This window comes from Helicoverpa zea, chromosome 8 (assembly GCF_022581195.2).
Source record: "Helicoverpa zea isolate HzStark_Cry1AcR chromosome 8, ilHelZeax1.1, whole genome shotgun sequence".
NCBI lineage: Eukaryota > Metazoa > Arthropoda > Insecta > Lepidoptera > Noctuidae > Helicoverpa > Helicoverpa zea.
The window spans coordinates 3,757,594-3,778,773 of record NC_061459.1 but is presented as its reverse complement, the minus strand read 5'-3'; the positions used below and the strand labels follow the sequence as shown (position 1 = coordinate 3,778,773).

The 21,180-nt window shown below is 34.5% G+C and overlaps 1 protein-coding gene across 1 annotated transcript; it reads left to right on the top strand.

Annotated features, from left to right (window-relative positions):
* The first annotated feature begins 3,758 nt into the window (after positions 1 to 3,758).
* LOC124632321 (cytochrome P450 4d2-like) lies at positions 3,759 to 18,200 on the top strand. Its single transcript, XM_047167111.1, has 11 exons — positions 3,759 to 3,990; positions 7,067 to 7,173; positions 9,127 to 9,217; positions 9,764 to 9,949; positions 10,114 to 10,183; positions 10,371 to 10,567; positions 10,999 to 11,108; positions 11,887 to 12,020; positions 16,073 to 16,173; positions 17,133 to 17,309; positions 17,956 to 18,200. The coding sequence occupies exons 1-11, from the start codon at positions 3,840 to 3,842 to the stop codon at positions 18,108 to 18,110; spliced, it is 1,479 nt and encodes a 492-aa protein (XP_047023067.1). The 5' UTR covers positions 3,759 to 3,839; the 3' UTR covers positions 18,111 to 18,200.
* The last annotated feature ends 2,980 nt before the right edge of the window (positions 18,201 to 21,180 follow it).

The following is a 21,180-nucleotide window of genomic DNA, read 5'->3' as shown; positions in this document are numbered from 1 at the left end:
GTACTCATGACCGTTCCAATTAAATTATCATTCAACACACACATTCAACCTGCCACCTGCAACCATACAACACTCGCAACCTGTGTATATTATTGTTTTGGAAACAATAAGCAGTATAGAGGTAATTACACATTACTCGTAAAGGCATGATTTGCGGTAATAAGACTTCTAATTTTGCATGCTGCCAAAGTTTGTGGTGATGAGCAAACCTGCATGTAATCTTGGCAATAATTCCCATGCGGGCCATGTAGTGAGATTACACTACTCATATCTTGTTAACTTGTTTTACGTTCTCAGCTAGTTATACGAAGACATTAACGCGAGTAAAGACTCATAGGGGTTGGGGGAAACTACAGAACACTACCTATGTTTACAACAACATTTTTCAAGGGAGAGGTAACGCAGCATATAGTGTACCTATATAGCGCACATATTGTCATAGCTTACTCATACAGTTTCTATTGCATATTGACGTACGCATACGATTAACTTGAGTATGACAATTTATCATAAGCTCGTGTTTGAGCGTCCCTCTCATATATGTATTCGGCAAAGTGAAAAACATGTCTACGTCGTCTCTGGTTTGTTAGATACTCTTAAGAAATAAACACACAATTTTACGACAAAATTTAATCTTTACTCCTACACCGCAGCTACCAGCAGCTACTTTATTTATTAAAGTCACAAAGTAACTGAACGTTTTATCTACACCAAAAAGACGAAGTTTTACAAACCGCCAGTTTCCAAACAATTCACGTTCAAAATCCAGAACAAAAGCGTCAAAAATATCAGTTTAAAAACTGTGATATTGCAACATTCGGTCTAGTGTCCTCACGTCGCGACGTCTTCTCGTCTCGTGGGGCATACAAATCTCTAGGTTACGTTGTTGTTAGTGAATTTATCAATGTGTATGCAGCAAACTAACGTTTGTACAAGGATTTTGGAATCAGTTTAAATTAGATTAACGGTAAAGGATACATTCCCAGTTTAAATAATGTATGCAAGTAATATAATAAAGGAGAAACGTTTTTTGCTTGTTTTTTATAAACCACAAAGGCTCTGAAGCTACTGAACCGATTTAAAAAAAAACCCGGTACGAGCAGTAGTTCCCACAGAACGCAGTGAATCCGCGGGAAAACGGCTAGTCTGTCATAAAGGAATCAAAGCGAATACCTAGAAAAAAAAATGCGATTTCTAATAAAATTAAACAAAAATATGTGTAAGCTTCTATTAGCTGACCTGAAGTTTTAATTGCCGATTTTTTTGATAGCTTATATGCTATATTTGAGACACTTAATGAAACGATGTAAAGAAATACATGACATCCGAGGACAAAAATATATATAGAGGTAATATGAAAGGGCTTAAAAATAAATACCTTTTGCATTTACTAATTTTGATACATACTCCATGTGACTTACATAATACTGCAAAGTACAGTAACAAAACCAGTGGCGGATTTACCAATAGGCCAAGTAGGCCAGTGCCTAGGGTGGCAGATTTAGAGGGGCGGCAAATTTTGCTAATTTTTTTAGTTTTTTTTTTTTATAATTATGCGAGTACACAATCCATATATAAATAAACGATTAATAAACGCTCTGTAATATATGCTTAGGTTTATGTGATCATGAATTTTAAAATATTCCAATAGCGTTTCAATAAAAATATATTGAAAGATCCGCTCGCTTCGCTCGCGGTTCCTTCATCACTTCTGATTCATTCTGCGCTCTTTGAGTCCAATATAACAAAAAGTTAAAGCACCGAAGTAGCAAAAACAACTGACGCTCTACGCTGACGATTTCTAAGCTGTTCAGGAGGTGGAGGACTTCTGTATCCCAAATAATTTCGCTTTTGTGTCCCGAAACTCGAAAAATTTCGCGCTCGCTGCGCTTGCAACTTTTTCACTTTACATTGGTTTTTTTCAAACTTGTTTGAGTATTTTTGTGATCCAAGACTCCAAAATTTCGCATTTCACTTGACAGTTACTATTTTCTAATTTCTTTAGATATCATTGCGCCCCGGGTGCCACCCGATGCGGCGTACGCCACTGATTACCCGGCGTACGGCGGGGTACGGCGTACCTACACGAACGAATGAACCGATTTCAATTTAGTTTTTTTTTTTTTTTGTATTACAGGTGTTTTATCAAATGAATCAATTGAGCCGTTTAAAAGTTACAGAGGCTTTACGCTTTAAAGTCGCTGTCAGATGAACTTGTTAGGTCAACATTAAACTCTTCGTTACATAGCGGGTTGCAAAAAAAATCTAGTAACTGACAGAAGTATCATTAAGTTCACAATCATTAGGGGCGGCAAAAATTGAATGGCCTACTAGCGGCAAATTTGTAAATCCGCCACTGAACAAAACCAGAATTCACATCATGTAGTGCGCTCGCACATTGTATACTAAGCGCCTCATTGCACTATGTTACGACGAATTTCTTGGCACACGCCCACCTGGGCCTCTGTAATTAGGCTGTATGACACTATAATACCTTTGCCTTTCATTTATTAGGGGTTTTCTAGAATAGGACGCGGGATTTGAAATTCGATTTCGATTACTTTTTATTTCATTTCATTTTCTAATGTCGTTTAGTGTCCTCCTTGGTATACAAAAAGTCTGAAACATTTTTATTACAAGGAACTCTTTTCTATCTTTATGTTTAGAATGATTATTAAATAGTATGTACCTTTTAATAATGTTTCTTCCTATGTAATTAAGTTTATGATGCATTTTTCCATTACTTAACTAGTTAATAGTTTACAATGGGTACTTAGTTGGTAATCTATTTTCATGAGGTATTATTGTAATTTGTATAGTGCAGTATTCTAGACTTTCAGTCCTTTTGTATAATATTGTGATGACCGCACTTGGTTACGTCTTATGTAATTGGCTAATATAGCATTGGCTGGGTAAATCGTGTATTAATTAGATATTTTTGCTGAAGGTTAATCAATCGTAGAGAAACGAGTTAGGTAGACATGTACTAAAAACAGCTTTGAAATTCTTGTTTGTGGTATAGAGAAAAACAACTCGTGACTCGTTTTTTTTTAATAGGTATATCACCTAGTAACAAACCTTTCTTATCCGGTAACCATACGAATTTAAAAGTTATCTTGGACGTATTGAATAAATAAATATAAATGAATTACTTAGACAAGTGTGTTTATAATATGTTGACACTGTAATGGCTGATTTACATTGAGTCAGTAACTGACGTCAGTCCACTGACAAGTCAGTGCTGACCCGGCACTGCCATCGTGTAAATTGATTTGAAGTCAGTACAGTACTACTGACGAAACACTGACACTACACTGACTTCGTGTAAATAGCACGCGTCAGTTTTCGGCGCCTACACTGACGTCAGTTATTGACTCAATGTAAATCAGCCTTAATACACATTGTAAATGTTATTTAGTCTAAAAGGTTATTAATTAAGTATTACCTATTCAAAATATAGTATTCTCTTCTTATATGCAGACATAACAGTTAGTGATAAGATAGGATAGCATTTAGATCATTTTGTTACACAATAAAAAACAATTCATTATCTGTCGATACAATTTATTTCGAACTATTATCATTAGGTAATGATTGTAACTATTAACGTTAATAGTAATAAAGTTGATTACCTATGTCCGAATGGTTGTATGTGTCCATATTGTTAAACAGTAAACGTTCGATATTTGAATTCATTTCGCACACTGACATTGACCGCTACAGTTTTTTTTTTAATTCCTCACAGATAATCGTGCTAACCAGCTTGTTGACTCGCATTTTCATTACAAACCTCATTGGATGTGGCTGAGTAGCACGTGTCAGTGTTGTGATTAGGAAAAATGATTTTGTTATTACTTTTAGCGGTTTTAGTGTTCGCTTTGTTGTTGTCATGGATAAGTTTGGTGAAGGAAAGCCGACGGTTTAACGTGCCAGGGCCCTCGCCTTTGCCTTTGGTGGGAAATGCGCATTTGTTTGTTGTCAAATCTTCAGGTATGTTTATTTAGATAAAGACTTAATTTTAAAAATAATTTTAATTAGTGTAAGAACATCCGTTCTACAGATCCGTTAAGATTACGCATCCTAAAAAATATGTTACTTAATTATTATAGATTTAAAAAAATGCAAATACTAGTTACATAATATAGCTTAAATATTTTATAAAAGTAATCAAATCATATAGACAAACGTAACTTGAATCTAAAAAAATGCGATAAGAATTTATAAGAGGTCCTCGTCCTTGAAAAACAGGTATAGATTCCAAAAACCTGTTACCAAATCTAAGGAACAACTTGATAGTCCACCAACTGCCATCTTTTTAAATATTTTGTATAGTTACCATTTTTACCTTAGAAAAAAAGCAGCCCATATCCTACCTATAATTAAACAGTACTTTTGCTTATAATTTCATTCTAATTCAAACTTTACATGAAATTAAATTCAACACTATCTAACCAGACAGTAATTGATAAAATAAGTTTCTTATCATCTATACTAATACTATAAAGAGGAAAACTTTGTTTGTTTGTTTGTTTGGTTGTAATGGATAAACTCAAAAACTACTAGACCGATTTTAAATATTCTTTCACTATTAGAAAGCTATAGTATCTGCGAGTAACATAGGCTATATTTTAACCCGGTACGGGTAGTAGCTCCCACGGGACGCGGGTGAAACCGCGGGAAAACGGCTAGTGATATATAATTTATCTGTTTGATTGATTAATTGTTACTATCTTGTAGGTACATTGTTTCTAAGGAATATTTCTTAGATGATCTTTCAAAACGAGCTATAATGTATATTTTTATTCGATATCGAAAAAACCCATTTGTCATTAATTACCTAAATAGTAGATCATTGCCGTTCCATCGGGCTATGAGAGCGAAGGAATAGAGAGTGCACCTGTGACTGCGCGAATGCTTGTGCACTATTAAATGAATTGTGCTGGGCTGAGCTGGCTGATCTCCTTATATGTATGAGAATAGCTGCAATGGCCGACTATCGGCTGGGACGTCATTGCTTAATTATATTTTATGTATCGTGTTTCAAAGAATAACTAATGCTATTATCCAAGATTAAGGCCGGCAGCACACATCCGGTTTCCGGATACGGTTTCCTGATCAGGAATTAAGATTCGGGATTCCGTGTCACTAGCGCACACATTCGGTTTTTTTCATTCGGAATTTACATGGCCAGTACGTAAAGAGGAACCATATTGAAGGCACGACATCATGGACTATGACGAATTGATTGCTGTTGCACTTTTACTGGCGCTAAACAAGAAAAAGAGGAAACGACGTTACTGGGTACAACCGTAGAATGCTCAAAGATTATCCGAAAGTCAATTCTATGTTAAAACAGCTAAATTACGAGCATACCCAGAAGAATTATTTATTAATTATTATAGAAAGTCCATTAAATCCTTTGATGAACTTCATAAATGTCTTTACTATAGTTCGGCCATTCAGAGAATGCGTTCCTGACACGTCGCGATTGAACTGACGACGTAACTTTGCAATGGCGTTGCAGTTACGATAAAAATATTTTTGCTGGTTGTTTACCGTTTTAACAATTGAGGAGCATTAAAACAACATTATTATATCAATAATCAATGAATGTAGTTACGTCGTCAGTTCAATCGCGACGTGTCAGGAACGCATTCTCTGAATGGCCGAACTATAACAATAATGGATTGTATTATCTCAATAAAAATTGATTATTATTATTATAAAGGCAAACATATGAGAGAAATAAAAAAAAACTCATTATTTTTGGGTGTTTATTTATGTAAATGTGTGTACGTTTGTGAATTGTTCAATAAACAGGATTTTTTTAATATTATATTTAATACAAAAATAAAAACATATATAAAAAGCCAGTCACAGGCGGGCTCTGAATGCTCTGATACACGTCCATTCGGAACAGGGCTACCTTGATTCAGAATGAAAATTTCCGTATGTGTGCGGCGGTCAAACCAAATTGTTCGCGAGCGCTGCGTTCGGAATGACGACATCAGGTTTTATTCCGTTCTGGGTCCCCGAACGCACGGAGAAAATTTTAAACCGAATGTCAGGTTTTTTTCCGTCCGGAAAAAGTAAGAACGTGTGCGCTCTTGTGAACATTTTGTATGAAAAAAGAGCATTCCGGTTTCCGAATCAGGATTCCTGATCAGGAAACCGGATCAGGAAACCGGATGTGTGCTGCCGGCCTAATTACCTCTCACCTTTGACTGCCGAACATTGTTGTTCCAAACTCTAGCGCTATCAATTAGGTATAATACTCTTATTATAAACATGACTACATCTATCTGTTTGACACAACTTAAAATGACATTCATTCACGCACAAAGATACTATTATCACATAGTAGTTATACATAATTATTTAGGTATAAACCTAGAAGTTTTAAAGTGACCTTGATTTTATGTAGAGAATAAATCAATTCAAATTAACACCTGAGTGCTTTTCTTTATCTTTTTTAGCAATGATGTAACACTAACTCGTAAATATTTCAATGTCTGCTAGCTCTTTCGTAAATAAACCTAGATGTCATACCTACGTTTTGATTAAGGCTGCCTGTCCACGTTTGATTAATTGGGGACCGATTTTTTGCAGGAGAAAATTGAGAATACACTGATAGCAAAAGTGCAACGCACACGTCCTACAAAATGTCAGTCGGAAAATCCTAATCAGAACGTTCTACTACAATCGGTCCGATTATCTGTCCTACAAAAAAGCTGAAAGGGGCAGGCAGCCTTATTCCTGTATTAAATTTAAATTGGTTCAAAGGTTGTAAAATAATGACATCAAAATAATTTAACCCTATTTTATATTATTAGCGTTTGTGCGTAGTTTCTCACAGAGTTACGAGCAAAACTGCGGATGCAAGCTAGTATTATCATATCCATTAAAATCTACAGCTTTAACTTGTTATGTAGGTAGGTCAGAACGTTGCTAATTCCACAATAATTAGACAAATGTCAAGGCGCCTTAGTGTTTTTGTAAATTCAAATGTAGATGTAAAAACGAATTTAACTTCATCTTATATAATATTCGATATTTTTTGTTACAGAATTCTTGAACCTGGTTGAAAAATTTATGAACAAATATGGCGATGCGTTCAGAGTTCATTTTTTCTCCACGCCTTACGTGGTTATGTGCCATCCTAAATATGCTGAGGTAAGTTGTATCTACCTACAAAAAAAGCTGTATTTAGTTCTTAATTATTCAAACTCGGTATTTGTACGATAAATTAACACTATAAAATCGCGCTTAATAGTGTAGAGATTCCACCAAAATGTCATAAGCAATATCCACTGCGAGGCTGCTAGCTAGGATAATATTCGCGTACAAAGGTTTCAGTTTTACAGGCATTTTAAAAATGTTCGATCGCAATTGTTGTTATTGTTTGGTAGAGCGAGAAGAACATAAACCACATATTTTTGTGTCCGTCTTAGCTAATCATTTCATAGTAGTATCAAAATATTATACATAGTTATTTACACAAAAACATAAGGCACGTGTTTTGAATTTGAATTAACGTGATCGGTGATCAAAAACAACTTGCCAAACTAGTTCCTTACATAGGTACTTTAATTTCAAATTCGGTAAAAAAAATCCTGCGAAACTCTTTAACCGGTTGACCTATGTATACTTTGATTTCTTTTCCTGATTAATATTGACAAGGGCGAATAAATCTGTACTTAATAAAAAAAAAAAAAAACATTAAAAATTTACATTTTCTTAGGACGTAAAACAGGTTTCTATAAAGTGATAAGTGTAGGAAATAAACGTTGACGCATTAAAATTAATTGACTTGTCGTGCAAGAATTTCTAGACTTACAGGAAAATCAAAGCAGATAATTGTATGGTAGAACTATTATTACGTAGGTATTCTGTGGAAGAAACTACGTTACCATAATGAATTATCCAGAGATGGCGATCCGTAATTCGGACCCGCATATGGCCCGTACCTATAAATAAAATCATAAATTAGAACCTAAGCATTGTCAAAATTATTATATAAATGTTTTTTTGCCGAAAATGTTAATATTTCTCACCTACATACATAAACTCTATGCAAATTACCAAGTGGTAGTTTGCCCAGGTAACTGGGTTGAGGAGGTCAGATAGGCAGTCCCTCCTTGTATATCAGTGGTACTCAACTGCATCCACTGAGACTGGAATCAATCCAATCCCAACATAATTGGGAAAAGGCTAGACAAATGTTGAGTAGGTATGCTAGCACAGATATTAACATAAAAAAATAAACCTTGTGCGTAGATGTATAGACAACTCTTATTTACATTGGATATTTAAAAAATGAGTAGTTTTTACATCACGAGGTCGGAAATGAATTAATGTGAGGTGACGTTACGCGCTACTTCATTCCAAAAGGTCATATCCTAATAGCAATGCCAAAGGTTTTATACGTGAACGATATTTAATTTAATAAATTATTTCCGTGTACGAAACTATTAATATATATTTTTATATAACCTTAATGAAATATGAAGCGTGTAGTATTTGAATGTAATAAGTATTTGTATGTACTTTCTAAGTATATCTTAGACACCATTGACTGTGTTTCGGATGGCACGTTAAACTGTAGGTCCCGGCTGTCATTGAACATCCTTGGCAGTCGTTACGGGTAGTCAGAAGCCAGTAAGTCTGACACCAGTCTAACCAAGGGGTATCGGGTTGCCCGGGTAACTGGGTTGAGGAGGTCAGATAGGCAGTCGCTTCTTGTAAAGCACTGGTACTCAGCTGAATCCGGTTAGACTGGAAGCCGACCCCAACGTGATTGGGAAAAGGCTAGGAGGAAGAAGAAGTATTTGAACGTCTATTTACCACATTATCCGGCCGGCATCAGACCTGCTAAAAGTTTAATTGGATTCACGATTCTTCGAATTAAAATGTCAGCCAACGATAGGGCCAACTATGATGCCGGCCAACATTTTAGTTTACATACAGCCAGGGAAAATATCGGGCCATAGAGATAACCAAAGTTCTAATAGAAAAACATAGGTACACAATTGCTAGAAGACATGATTCATCATAGCGATAAGTAAACCTATGTACTTCTTTATTGAAAAACCTTGACTAGATTAGTAACGAGTATAATTATTGCAGGCACTAGTATCGAGTACGGAGCACATCACAAAAGGCAGGTCTTACAGCTTCCTGACCTGCTGGCTTGGTCAAGGTCTTCTTACTGCCACGGGTAAGATAATCCTTTACTAATATTATAATGCGAAGGTGAGTTTCTTTTCGAAGCCTTTAAGTTAAAACGGGTGAACTGGTTGAGGTGAGGTTGGCATAACGATCGAACGTAATCGTCGAAGATGGAATTAGGCTGCTTTTTATTTAGGTTTGGGACGTAGTTCCCTCGAAACACGGACGAAGTTGCGGAACTGAGGGTGAAAATGGTGAAATCTAATAATCTAGCCAAAGTTACCTACATCAGCAATTTCAAAAGAATTGTTTAAATAGTATAGCAAATATAAAAAAGAATTTTCAAAATAATCTTCTGATGGTCTTGATTGTCGGGGATACCCCAATTCTTTCTGAAACAAAGAACACTTAAGAAATTGATAAATTGGCTATTCATCCAAAGTGTCTCTTTTGCTATTCATTACTTGCGAATTGATGGTCATTAATTTATTAACTAGTAGGTACTTGAATCCGTACAAACGATAAACCGATCACTTTATGAGAAACTCTATTTACTGTTCTATGCTCTACTAAATTATGTTTCATTGTATTTCAGGTCAAAGATGGAAGACTCACAGAAAATTCCTGACTCCCGCCTTCCACTTCAACATTCTACAAAACTTCTTGCCAGTATTTTGCAAGAACCAACGCAATCTGACAGAGAAACTCCGTGGACTTGCCGATGGCGGCCCTATTGATATGTTCCCTCTTATTGCTTTGGCGGCCCTTGATAATGTGACAGGTGAACTTTTGTGAATATCGAAGAGTTCCAATCTCAAATTATGGCGGGAGATTAAGATACAAGAGTATTGCAATGTTTTTTTTTAATTTTCATATTTGGAACGTCTTCGAAAATGTTTATGAAAAAACCTTTATGAATAGTTTTAATACTAGTTCTTTTTTTAGAATCCATAATGGGTGTATGCGTGGATGCTCAGAAACACAGCCAGTCTGAATACGTGAAATCAATTGAAGAGTAAGTTCAATTTTTAAAATTCTTTTGAAATGTTTCTGGTTTATGTCTTGTTAATCTCTATCTGTTTAGTAATTCCTGTTCGGTGTTCTAAATTCTACAAAATTACTGACTGTGGACCAGTAATAGCCGTCTTTAGTTTAAATAGAAGTAAAAAAATGGAACTTTGAACAAACGATATATTTTTTAGACTGTCCGCAATAGTGACGATGAGGATGCAAATTCCTTTCTTCGGTGAAGACGCTATTTTCAATTTGCTGCCTTACAAGACGAGACAAGACAAAGCCTTGAAAGTTCTGCACGGACAGACCAATAAAGTAATTGAAGCAAGACGGGAAGAATTGAGAAAAGCTAATATAACCACTCTTGCCAACAGCAACGATATTGGTAAGAATATTGACAAATACAAAGTTAATTTACCAAATAAAATTAAGATTTATGTATTCTTTTTGAACATTTCACGAATGTAGATGTTATCATTGATATTAGTGTTTACAATAACTGTGTGACCTATTGTAATAATATCGGGTCATAGGCACACATAATTTTAAGATAAAAACTGTAGGTATTTGTCATGAGAAACGGCGTAATATTGAACACAGCTAATAATATACCCACACAGAGTAAAATATACAGAAACGAACTCTCAGATCAAATAAATAACGAACTATACAAAATAATAATTCGACTTGAAGATAATTTCAAGACATTAAGACTTCAACCGGAATTATATCGAAAAAATACATAAATGTGGAACATTGAATGTGCTCTTTGTTTATTCAATTAATAGTTACAATTCAATTGTTATTATTTTATAGGTATTAAGAACAAGCACGCGTTCTTGGACCTGTTGCTGTTAGCTGAAATCGACGGCAAGAAGATAGATGACGAAAGTGTCAGGGAAGAGGTCGACACATTTATGTTCGAGGTGAGTTCTTGAACTACGCTCCACTGACTTAATCAAAACTTACTTAACTTAATCATGGTATTGAAATCGGAAAGTTTCTACTCAAATCTTTAGTGGTTGAGTGTTGTTCCCGGCCTTTACATTTGTAGAAGGTAGTCGTAAAATTCCATTTTTGAAAGCTTCTGAGAGCCTCATAGGAGAAAAATAAGACTGTAAAGCTTGTTTACTCGAAATACCAATAATTAATCATCAAAGTACACCTGACAAGTAATCCTTACTATTGCCCTTTCAGGCAATATAATACCACACTTTGGTGCAAACTATTTCACAAGTTAATCAAGAATTTGAATATATGTACATCAAAAGCACCTAAGCGAGTTAAGACCCTTTGCTACGATTGAGTTCTAAACATTTTCCATAGTTTAAACCGTAATCAATTGTTGCTATGAGGGAAGGTGATATCTGAAGATAATCAGGGTTGCTGTGGGCAGAGGGGGATATCAAAACTTTTAAATTAAAAAGAAACATGACGTACTCTTACTCTCTGTAGAGATCAAAATCTGGACATTTTCGACGTTGTCACTCACTTATTACACTATAATAGTGACTTAGGAGTCCCGGTGTCCTTGTATTGCGGTAAATTCAAAACCTTAAAAGAAGGCCTGAATGAAATTCGTTCATAATATAATTGGGTATATACAAAAAACATTGCATTCGTAATCATGCCACGTAAATTCGGCATAGTTTGTAGTGTATTTACATACACACGAAGTAAGTAAAACTGTAACATGATTTCCAGGGTCACGATACGACGACTTCAGGCATTGTTTACTCACTGTACCTTCTGTCAAAACACAGAGATGTACAAGAGAAAATCTACGACGAACTTAAAACTATATTCGGCAGTGAAATGAACAGGGATCCTACATACCAGTAAGTATTCTTCTTCCTGAAGATTTTAGTTCCATTGATCTCTCTTACTAGTTCCACCCGAATCCTATAGGAGCTTCTCCACGCACGCAAATAAAAAGCATTCCTCGATTATTAGGTTCTTGTATAATATTTTTTCTATCAAGGCAATCGTCCCTGAAATAAGGGGGTTCAAGCAAACAAACAAAAAACTCTTTCTACTTCATTATATTGAGTTATATAAGTGTAGAAGTGTAGATATCAGCTTATTAAAAAAAACTGAACATATTTATGCTATGTATTTATTTATTTATTTTTTTATTTATTTAATATTTCTGCACATTTTGTACAAGGGCGGACTTAACGCCTTAGGCGTTTTCTACCAGTCTACCTTTGGGTGGTGGAGAAATAGCAGTGGTAGGTGCAAAGATTATATATTATGATATTTAGCGTAAAAAATAAATACTAATATATATTATACATAAACATACTATACATAATACAATTGCCAAGAGAGACAAAATAAATTAAAAAAAAAAAAAAATCTACGGTAGTGACTCTGCCAATTTCCTGTGGATGTGGTCGCGTAATTTTTTTAAAATGTATAACGACTGTTAACCATCCTGATCTCAAGAGGTAACTCATTCCAGAGAAGAATAGATTTCACAAAGAAGGAAGAATGAATAATATCTGAACGGTGAGCAGGGCAATGAAGAAGACGATTATTAGAGGAGCGGAGATTTTTGTTGTGCTGTGAACACACATACTGAAAGTGGGAGGTTAAGTATGAAGGTGAAGACGGGGTATATAGTATAGAAAAAAGAGTAGTTAATGCCCTCATCACACGTCGTTGTCTTATCGGTAGCCATTTAAGTTGCGCTCGATAGGCTGACACATGATCGTACTTGCGGAGATTAAAAACGAATCGAATGCAATTGTTGAGAAGCCGGTCAAGTTTATTGAGCAGATCTGCATTCAGGTCATAGTAGCAAACATCACCATAGTCGATTATGGGAAAGATTAAGGTTTGCATAAGCGTCGCCTTCACGTTAACCGGGAGTTTTTCAAGCGATAGAGGAACCGCAACGTACCGGTCACTTTCTGACTGACAGCTGCAACCTGTGATTGCCAATTCAGCGTGGAGTCAAGGTGTAGGCCAAGATTTTTCACAGTGCAGCTGTACGGAATGTTGATACCATTAAAAACTAACGGTGGCAAGACAAGACCATCAACTTTGCTCATAGCTCTCGAGCCTCCAATAATAATTGCTTGACACTTGGTAGGGTTAACCACCACCCCAAACCTGTCAGACCAATTCTTTACCACTTCTAAATCTGCGTTAATTTTGTCAAGTGTTTCCATTAAGTTAATAGCTTTGGTGTGACGGTAAAGCTGCAGGTCATCGGCATAGAGATGATACGAACACTGAAGTTCGAGAGTATGTACCTAGCTACTTATAAATAAATATATGCAAATCATTTTCTTGAAGATAGTCAAAATGTGATAACAAAACACTACCTACAGAGAAAGCACGAGGCATCAATGCTTATCAGATAAGCAAATTCAGTCAGATCACTCTGTCGTCGGTGTAGTTGTGTAAATTTGTACATATCGCTTTTATTGTAAGCTGATACCAACTACATAATATTATGAAATAAACTCAACTTCATAAGAATATGTCAAGATATTAATTACATTCCTTATTATATATAAACAGCTGCATTGACATTGAATTCACGTTTAAGTTACACTATACTTAACCGCAATAAAATTAAATAGGTTTATCTACATAATCGTAGATAATTATAACAGAAGGAGATTCCTACTAGACTAACACGTGTTTGTGTAACAGTAATTATAATTACACTTATCTTTTACTTGATGATATAATTAATCTATTGTTTTGTAATCTACTGCTGTATTATCATAATTACTCGTAACTCTACGTAAGCTACTGGAACAGGAAAACGTAGCTAGAATTTAAAAAAGTATTAAAAAATGCTGCATCAGGTTAGACTGGGAGCCGACCCCAACATAGTTGGAAAAAGGCTCGGGAGATAACTCCGGAACTCTAAACTTAAAGAGACGTCCGTCAAGAGCTTTTTCTCAGAAATTTGTAGACACATAAGTTTCAAATTGATACTTCATAATATACTTTGTACATAATGCGCTTCGAATGTGAGTGGTTCGTACTAACTCATTTTTTTATTGTTTCTGATATCAATTTACTTAATTTCTACGGGATTTTCATGTCAAAGGTTATTCTAATAAAAGAGAACAAACCACTAATACGTAGTAGTACTTTATTGCAAGTAGTTATTACTATTAACACGTGCACTTGATTTAAATATAATGACATTTATTCATATTAAATACAGGTTCTTAGTTAAAGACACGTCATAACTACTACCTACATGCTAATTAAAATATCAGTCAGATCAGAATACACTGCTAATTATGATGATGATATGTCCTGTTCTCATTTAAGGAGATTAGCCAACTGCGCAGGACATATTATAGTGCACAAGCATTTGCGCAGACACAGGTACACTCCCTATTCCTTCACTCTCATAGCCCGATGGGACGGCAATCCGACACGACCAGAGAGAGATCAGGCGCAGGACCGACATTTACGTGCTCTCCGATGCACAGGTGTATCAATCACCAACTCCCAGGCTACAGGCTGCTTTGTAAAAGTCTTCTTAAACCCACAAAGCGATTTCGGCCCGACTCGGGAATCGAACCCGAGACCTCGTGCTCAGCAGTCGCACTTACGACAGCTAGACCAACGACGCAGTCAAATAACAAGGAAGCAAGGAATACAAGTAAAATACACTAGGTACAATTTATTAAAAAAAAAAAATAGTACGGACAGGAGTACAATAATAATCAATTATCTAAAAGTAAACTTAGTAAGCAACAATATTTTGGAAAATATACTTAAAATTAACTTAGTAAGGATTCTCTGATTAGTCGAAAAATATCGGATTCGTCGACATCCAATAGTCTAAAAATATAAAAACAAATAAAATATCAATTTACGCACCGTAAAACCTTCAATGACGTTATGCAGTTTTAAACGATACTCGCGCCATCTTAAAGAAAGTTTATCTATAGACTTTGAAAAGGACTTTGAAGCATTTGATAAGACTTTTTTAACTTACTCATTGTTGACGGTCTTACACGTGTCATAATAATCATTTTGGTACATTATGTTATCGAAAGTTTAAAGAACTTTAGGACTTTAAACTGTAGTTGAATAACTTTTTAAGCTAACTCATTGTTTACAGTTTACCTATTTGTTTTAATAATTATCTTAATGTCAAAAATGTGACTTAGGTACGATTTTCCTTAAGTTTGGTTTGCCAAATCAAATAATAGATATTTACCAATTCGTGATTTTGGATGCAATTTTCCCATTTTGGGAAGCTAGGTAAGGCTAGTGAAGTAACATCCTGAATGTTTTAGATTACAAGCAAAAAGCGTACGAAAAAAATATATCAATTTCACAGCCTGATGTCTTTTCACAAAACTGCTTCTGAAACGAAGTAGGCAAGACTTGAATTGCCCCAAGCTTTTCAGTTTTTTTACTTTTTCGACGTACTTTTTAATGATATTTTTAACTATTCTAAGGAAACCTTTCATTAGTAAAAGAACTCGCACCGACTTCTTTTACTTAATGATAATTCAAGATGTGTTGGTTAACTGTTGCCTAAATTAATTATAATAATTTTCTGTACAAATATTATAAAGCTGAAGATTTTGTTTGTTTGACTACTAGGTAATCCAATTTGAAAAACTATTTCAGCGTCAGATAACCCCTTTTGTCAAGGAAGATATATATACGATACATATATATATACAAGGAAGATATATAAAGATATATATACTTATGACATATATATACTCAGGCTTCTTTTTATCCGAATTCACGGAATAGTTCGCACAGGACGTGATTGAAGCTGCTGGCTGTTAGCCAGTTGTATTGACTTTGCGTGTGTCCAACTAAATACTCGTATATTTACGAATAATCTCAAAAAAATCATACCAATTTAAATGCTTAATTTATTTTTTAGTGAACTGAATCAAATGAAGTATCTGGAGATGGTGATCAAGGAGTCGATGCGGCTGTTCCCACCAGTGCCACTCATCGAGAGAAAAATTTTGAGGGATTGCGGTAAGTTTACTTAGAACATCATCATAATAGTATCATCATCTAGCCCTTGTATTAAGCTAAGCTGTGGTAATATAATATAAAGAAGAGCGTTTAAAGATATCAGATATCATCATAATTATAATATATCAAATAATATACAACTAATTTTTACAAAAGATTGACAAAAATGATTTATATTTGTACCACAATTGTGTTAAAAATTAATGCTTGTTGAAAAACAAGCATTATTTCTATTACATTTATTTATTTTAAATTACGTACTTCATTCAAATAACATATTATCACAGTCCATTATATGACTAGTCTTGGACGAAATAATAATATAACAATCATTGTACCTACTTCTTGAACTTTGACCTAACTACAATTAGCATTAGCTGCAATGTAGTCTCCATCAATATTGACTACAACTATTTGTTATTGAAATAAGTAGTTAAAATATTTTAATAGTATGGTAATAATGTAATAAATCGATTCATCTTCTAACCTTGCCCTAATTAGGTTAGGTTCAACTTTCAGTATATCTTAACGAGGTTGGATAAGATTTTTTACATGAAGGGCAGTCCCTTCATGTCATTCTTATCTGATCCGGTATTGAGAAATATGAATAGATAATACTTACATTTTAGTCGTAGTTGTCCCAGCTGAAAGTTCAGTGTACCAAGTTTTAAATTAATTCAAGTAATTTTAACAAAAAAAACAAAGATAATGCATTCGTCATATTTGTGTAGACAAGTCTCATTTGCAGCTAAAAATCGCACTCAGTACAAAAACCAGACGTTAAATCACATTGTTGTAACGTTTAGGCGCTTTTAATTAATTGCTTATTTTTCTTTGAGTACAAACGTTATTTACACGATACAATTTAGCTAAGAAGGGAATTGTTGGAATATAATAATCATTATTATGATCTGTTATTGTATTTGTAGTCTGACTAATCGCACATTTATTTTTTTCAGAGATTGGAGGCTTAACACTAGTAAAAGGCACCTCGGTACTCATCAACATCTACCAGATCCAGAGGCAGCCAGAGTTGTATGAAAATCCCTTGGAGTTCCGGCCGGAGAGGTTCGAAGCACCCCTGAAGAACCCCTTCAGTTGGCTGGCATTTAGTGCTGGTCCGAGAAATTGTATAGGTAAGGGCATATCGCTACGTAATTGTTTGAAAGAGTTACCGTGGCCCTGGTACGCAAATGGCTCAAGAAGGAACATGGCGGGTTTCAGTCAGTAAAAGTCTGACACTCCCGGCTGCAGATTTGGTCTCTTTACAACTTTATAGAATCACTCAGGAAATCAATTTCATAACTTTGCTGAAATTTATAAACACAGCTACCAGCAATGTATATAGTTAAGCATAAATACAGCAATAAATATGAGCGGTCGTTTGATCTCCAACAATCTATAATTAGTACAATTCTTTATTTAGACGAGTCATTCAGAAGGTGCCCATAAAATTACATGATTAGTTACACAATAGATAAGTGTAGGTACTCCAATTTGTTCACACAATGAAACAATGGTGCATTTAATATTACCAGTTATACAACAGTAAGTAGTAGTACTAGTTCGATATCCTTGTTGGTCAAGTATTGCCATTCAGTACTAGGTACTCTTCCAAACAACTTCTTCAAAATGAATTACATCGAGCTTAGGATTTCACCTTTATTTAAAAAAAATAACAATGAAACAGCCAGTATAAAGATTTGCCAATTTAGACATTTTTAGGTATGAACCTAAGCAATGGATGTGACAAGTACTAAACTATTTGTATTTCTTCCTCAGGTCAAAAGTTCGCGATGATGGAACTGAAAATAACTATCTCAGAAATGATCAAGAACTTCTACATACTGCCAGCACCACAAGAGCCTGAACTGAGTGCAGACCTCGTGCTACGATCTAAGAATGGAGTCCATATCAAACTGATGCCTAGGAAATAATCAGTGATAAATATTGTTATATTGTATACTTATGTGTGAAGTCATTATATATAAGTTTTTTTGGGAAGGAATTAAATGTTGTAAGTTAAAGGTATTTTTTATTTATCCTTTATCGCAGACATCGAAAACAGAGATACAGAACTATCGAGTAAGTTCCTCAGTTAGAAACAACGAAAACAGACGGCACATCATCCTACCTCAATCTGTCTTTCTTCAATAGATTTTCAACCTCATCGCAATATAAGAAGGCTACTGTTCAATTGGTATTTCACTGATTCAGGTAGGTTGACCTGCTGGCGTCTGTACCGTATACGTTGATGTATACCCACAAAACAATAATAATCATGTCCTCACTGCTTTCCTCAATAAAGGAACTAAGTAATGTATACCAACATAACAATTCCCTGTGATTGCACGTGGAATGTAACAGCTTCAAGGGTAGCGGCACTTCGCGAGCACTATGTAACTGTTATACCAGGGTAGTCAATTTCCTTGTCGGAAAGGTTTACTACATACTTCAAATTGAGGGAAACTTGTATTGTTAGTGAAATCGTGATGAGTTCGCTCGTAGTAAAATAGGCGACGCGAATATATATGAGAGTTGCCTATATTGTACCAGTTAACAAACTTCATACGCTATCACAAAAACTACTTAATTTTAAAGGAATATATTACTATAAATAAAAAGGTTGTTCTATTAGCAATAATTTTGTTTTGAAAGAAAATGAGGAATTTCAAAAATAAATATGAAAATTAAAGTTTTTAAAAAAGTCTCAAAAAGTACAATTTAGGAAACCGGTTTCCTTAATTGTACCATAGGTTTCCTAAAATTGTACTTCATATTCTAAATGAGATTAAAGTGATAACTGTGTTAACTAAAAGTACAATCATGGTTATGAAAAATATTATTCAAATAGATTTGAATATTAATTATGTAGTTAGTAAAATAAAATATGGACAAGTATTTGGAATGAAATTTTTATTTTCCGGTTTATTTTTCACAATAATACTTTTTATCTTTTCCAGACATCTGAAAACATTTCAATCTAGTAGTACGTAAATAGTTAATACACTTAAATTGTATCGGTACATTTTATTGGTAGGTGCTAGGTGTGGTAACAGCTGGTACAAATTAGGCAACACTAACTTTTATTTTTATGTGAGCCGGCATTATAACCTCGAAATGCTAAACATAAAACAATAGTCTCAAAAAAGGTCACTGATATGTCTACTTTCCAAAAACATTTTCATATCATTTAAACATATCATTGCTACAAGAAATTCGTAGGTAAACCCATAAAATAATACTAGAACGCCGCAAAACATATTTTTCTTCACTACAATTTACTATGTTGTGTTATCGAATCCAAAATGGCAGCGTTTGCGTCATTTTGGTAGTACTGCTTTTTAGTATTACTAATTTAAAACTAAACATTACAGTTTAGTAGATTTTGAGGTGGTACAATTTACGAGCCGGTCCAATTTATGCAACTCGACCCTTACATATTATGTAGTAAGGCAAGTAGGTACTTGAGTAACACATAGATCTTGCAAAATTGTATCGCTTCATCGGTTCTTTAGTCGCAATTGCGGATACTGTCGGTCTAGCACGAATAATGTAATTAACATAAATAGGACTTACAATTTAAGTACTCGTTGAGTCATAAATCTGTTACTTACAAAAGCAAATGTGTGATTTTAAAGTATATCACACTTCTAATATTTATGGCGATCATGGATAAGAAAGCATGAAACATAGGTTTTAAAAGGTAAAGGTCCATCATACATGCTAGCCGCAACACAATTTTAATACAATATTACTTAGGATGCTCCAATATTGCCGTATCTAACATAAAAACATTTACTACTGTACAGGGGTAAATATAATAGTGCAAAATATGTTTATTCATTTTTATACACATAAATTACATTCTTAAACATTAAATATATAAAAAAAACATTTACAAATATAAAATAGTGAATATTTTTATATCAATGTGGGAGCACCCTTTCTTTTTAATTAATATTTTATAATTTTATTTATAGAACGGTTCAATATATAGGGGATACCTCGAAGACGGACATAGACTACTGTTTATCATGATGCCTCGCGCCATCAAAGATAACAGTCTAAATTTATAATGCCCTGGTCACAGTGAATCAGCATTCCGTAGGAATCCGTAGGTATGTTCATAGTCCAAGGTTAAAAACCGCGTTAAGCTGAGTAAAGAGCAAAGTTCGTTTTTACAGCGGTTTGTGAAATAAGGCGACTCACACACGGTACTAACGCTGAAACAGATCTCACATTACATTATCCTCTTTGAAATCCACTCAAATATTTTCAATTTTCCGCGAAGACTCTGCAAGCGGGTTCCTGATGACTTCTTTGTACCACATACTACTAAACACATAAACTTACCTATATAATTATCCATTTATTGCGCTATACTGACTTTCCTGTTACTTCCAAGACGTTATAGCAAGCGATAAGATAACATTATGGACAGTAACGTTGCATCAAAACAATCCGATAAGTTAGATAGCAAAAAAGTGGTCAAGTGCGAGTCGAATTAGATCGGTGAAGGTTCCAATGTATGCAGGAATTTTCTCCAGCGAATAGACAATAATTTCTTTTCATAGTTTCGATTACGTAAATTATTTTTTTGGCGGCGTCTGTTTACACAAATAGAAATGCTAGTCTGTGCAGAGCGGCATTTTGTGGCTTCTGTGAATGCGCAGTATTTTAGTAAACAAACTTCAAAAAAATAATAATCGCGTTTTATTAAAATCTACGAGACCTTAGGTTTTACTTAATACATAATTTTTCTACGATAGGAAAACGAAGTATCCCCGTAAGAGACTTTTTTTTTCTTTTTTTTTTTTTCAGAAGTTCAGGACCCTAAAATCATTTTCAAAGTATTGTCTGTCTCTATCAAACCGACTTATATTAATCTGCAATGATTGTGACAATTTCACGATTATATAAGTTGTAGGTAAAGCAGTATCTTCGTTTGTGTATAAATAGCCTACGTTCGAATTTTGGCGAATTCATCTCGCATACTCATTGTCA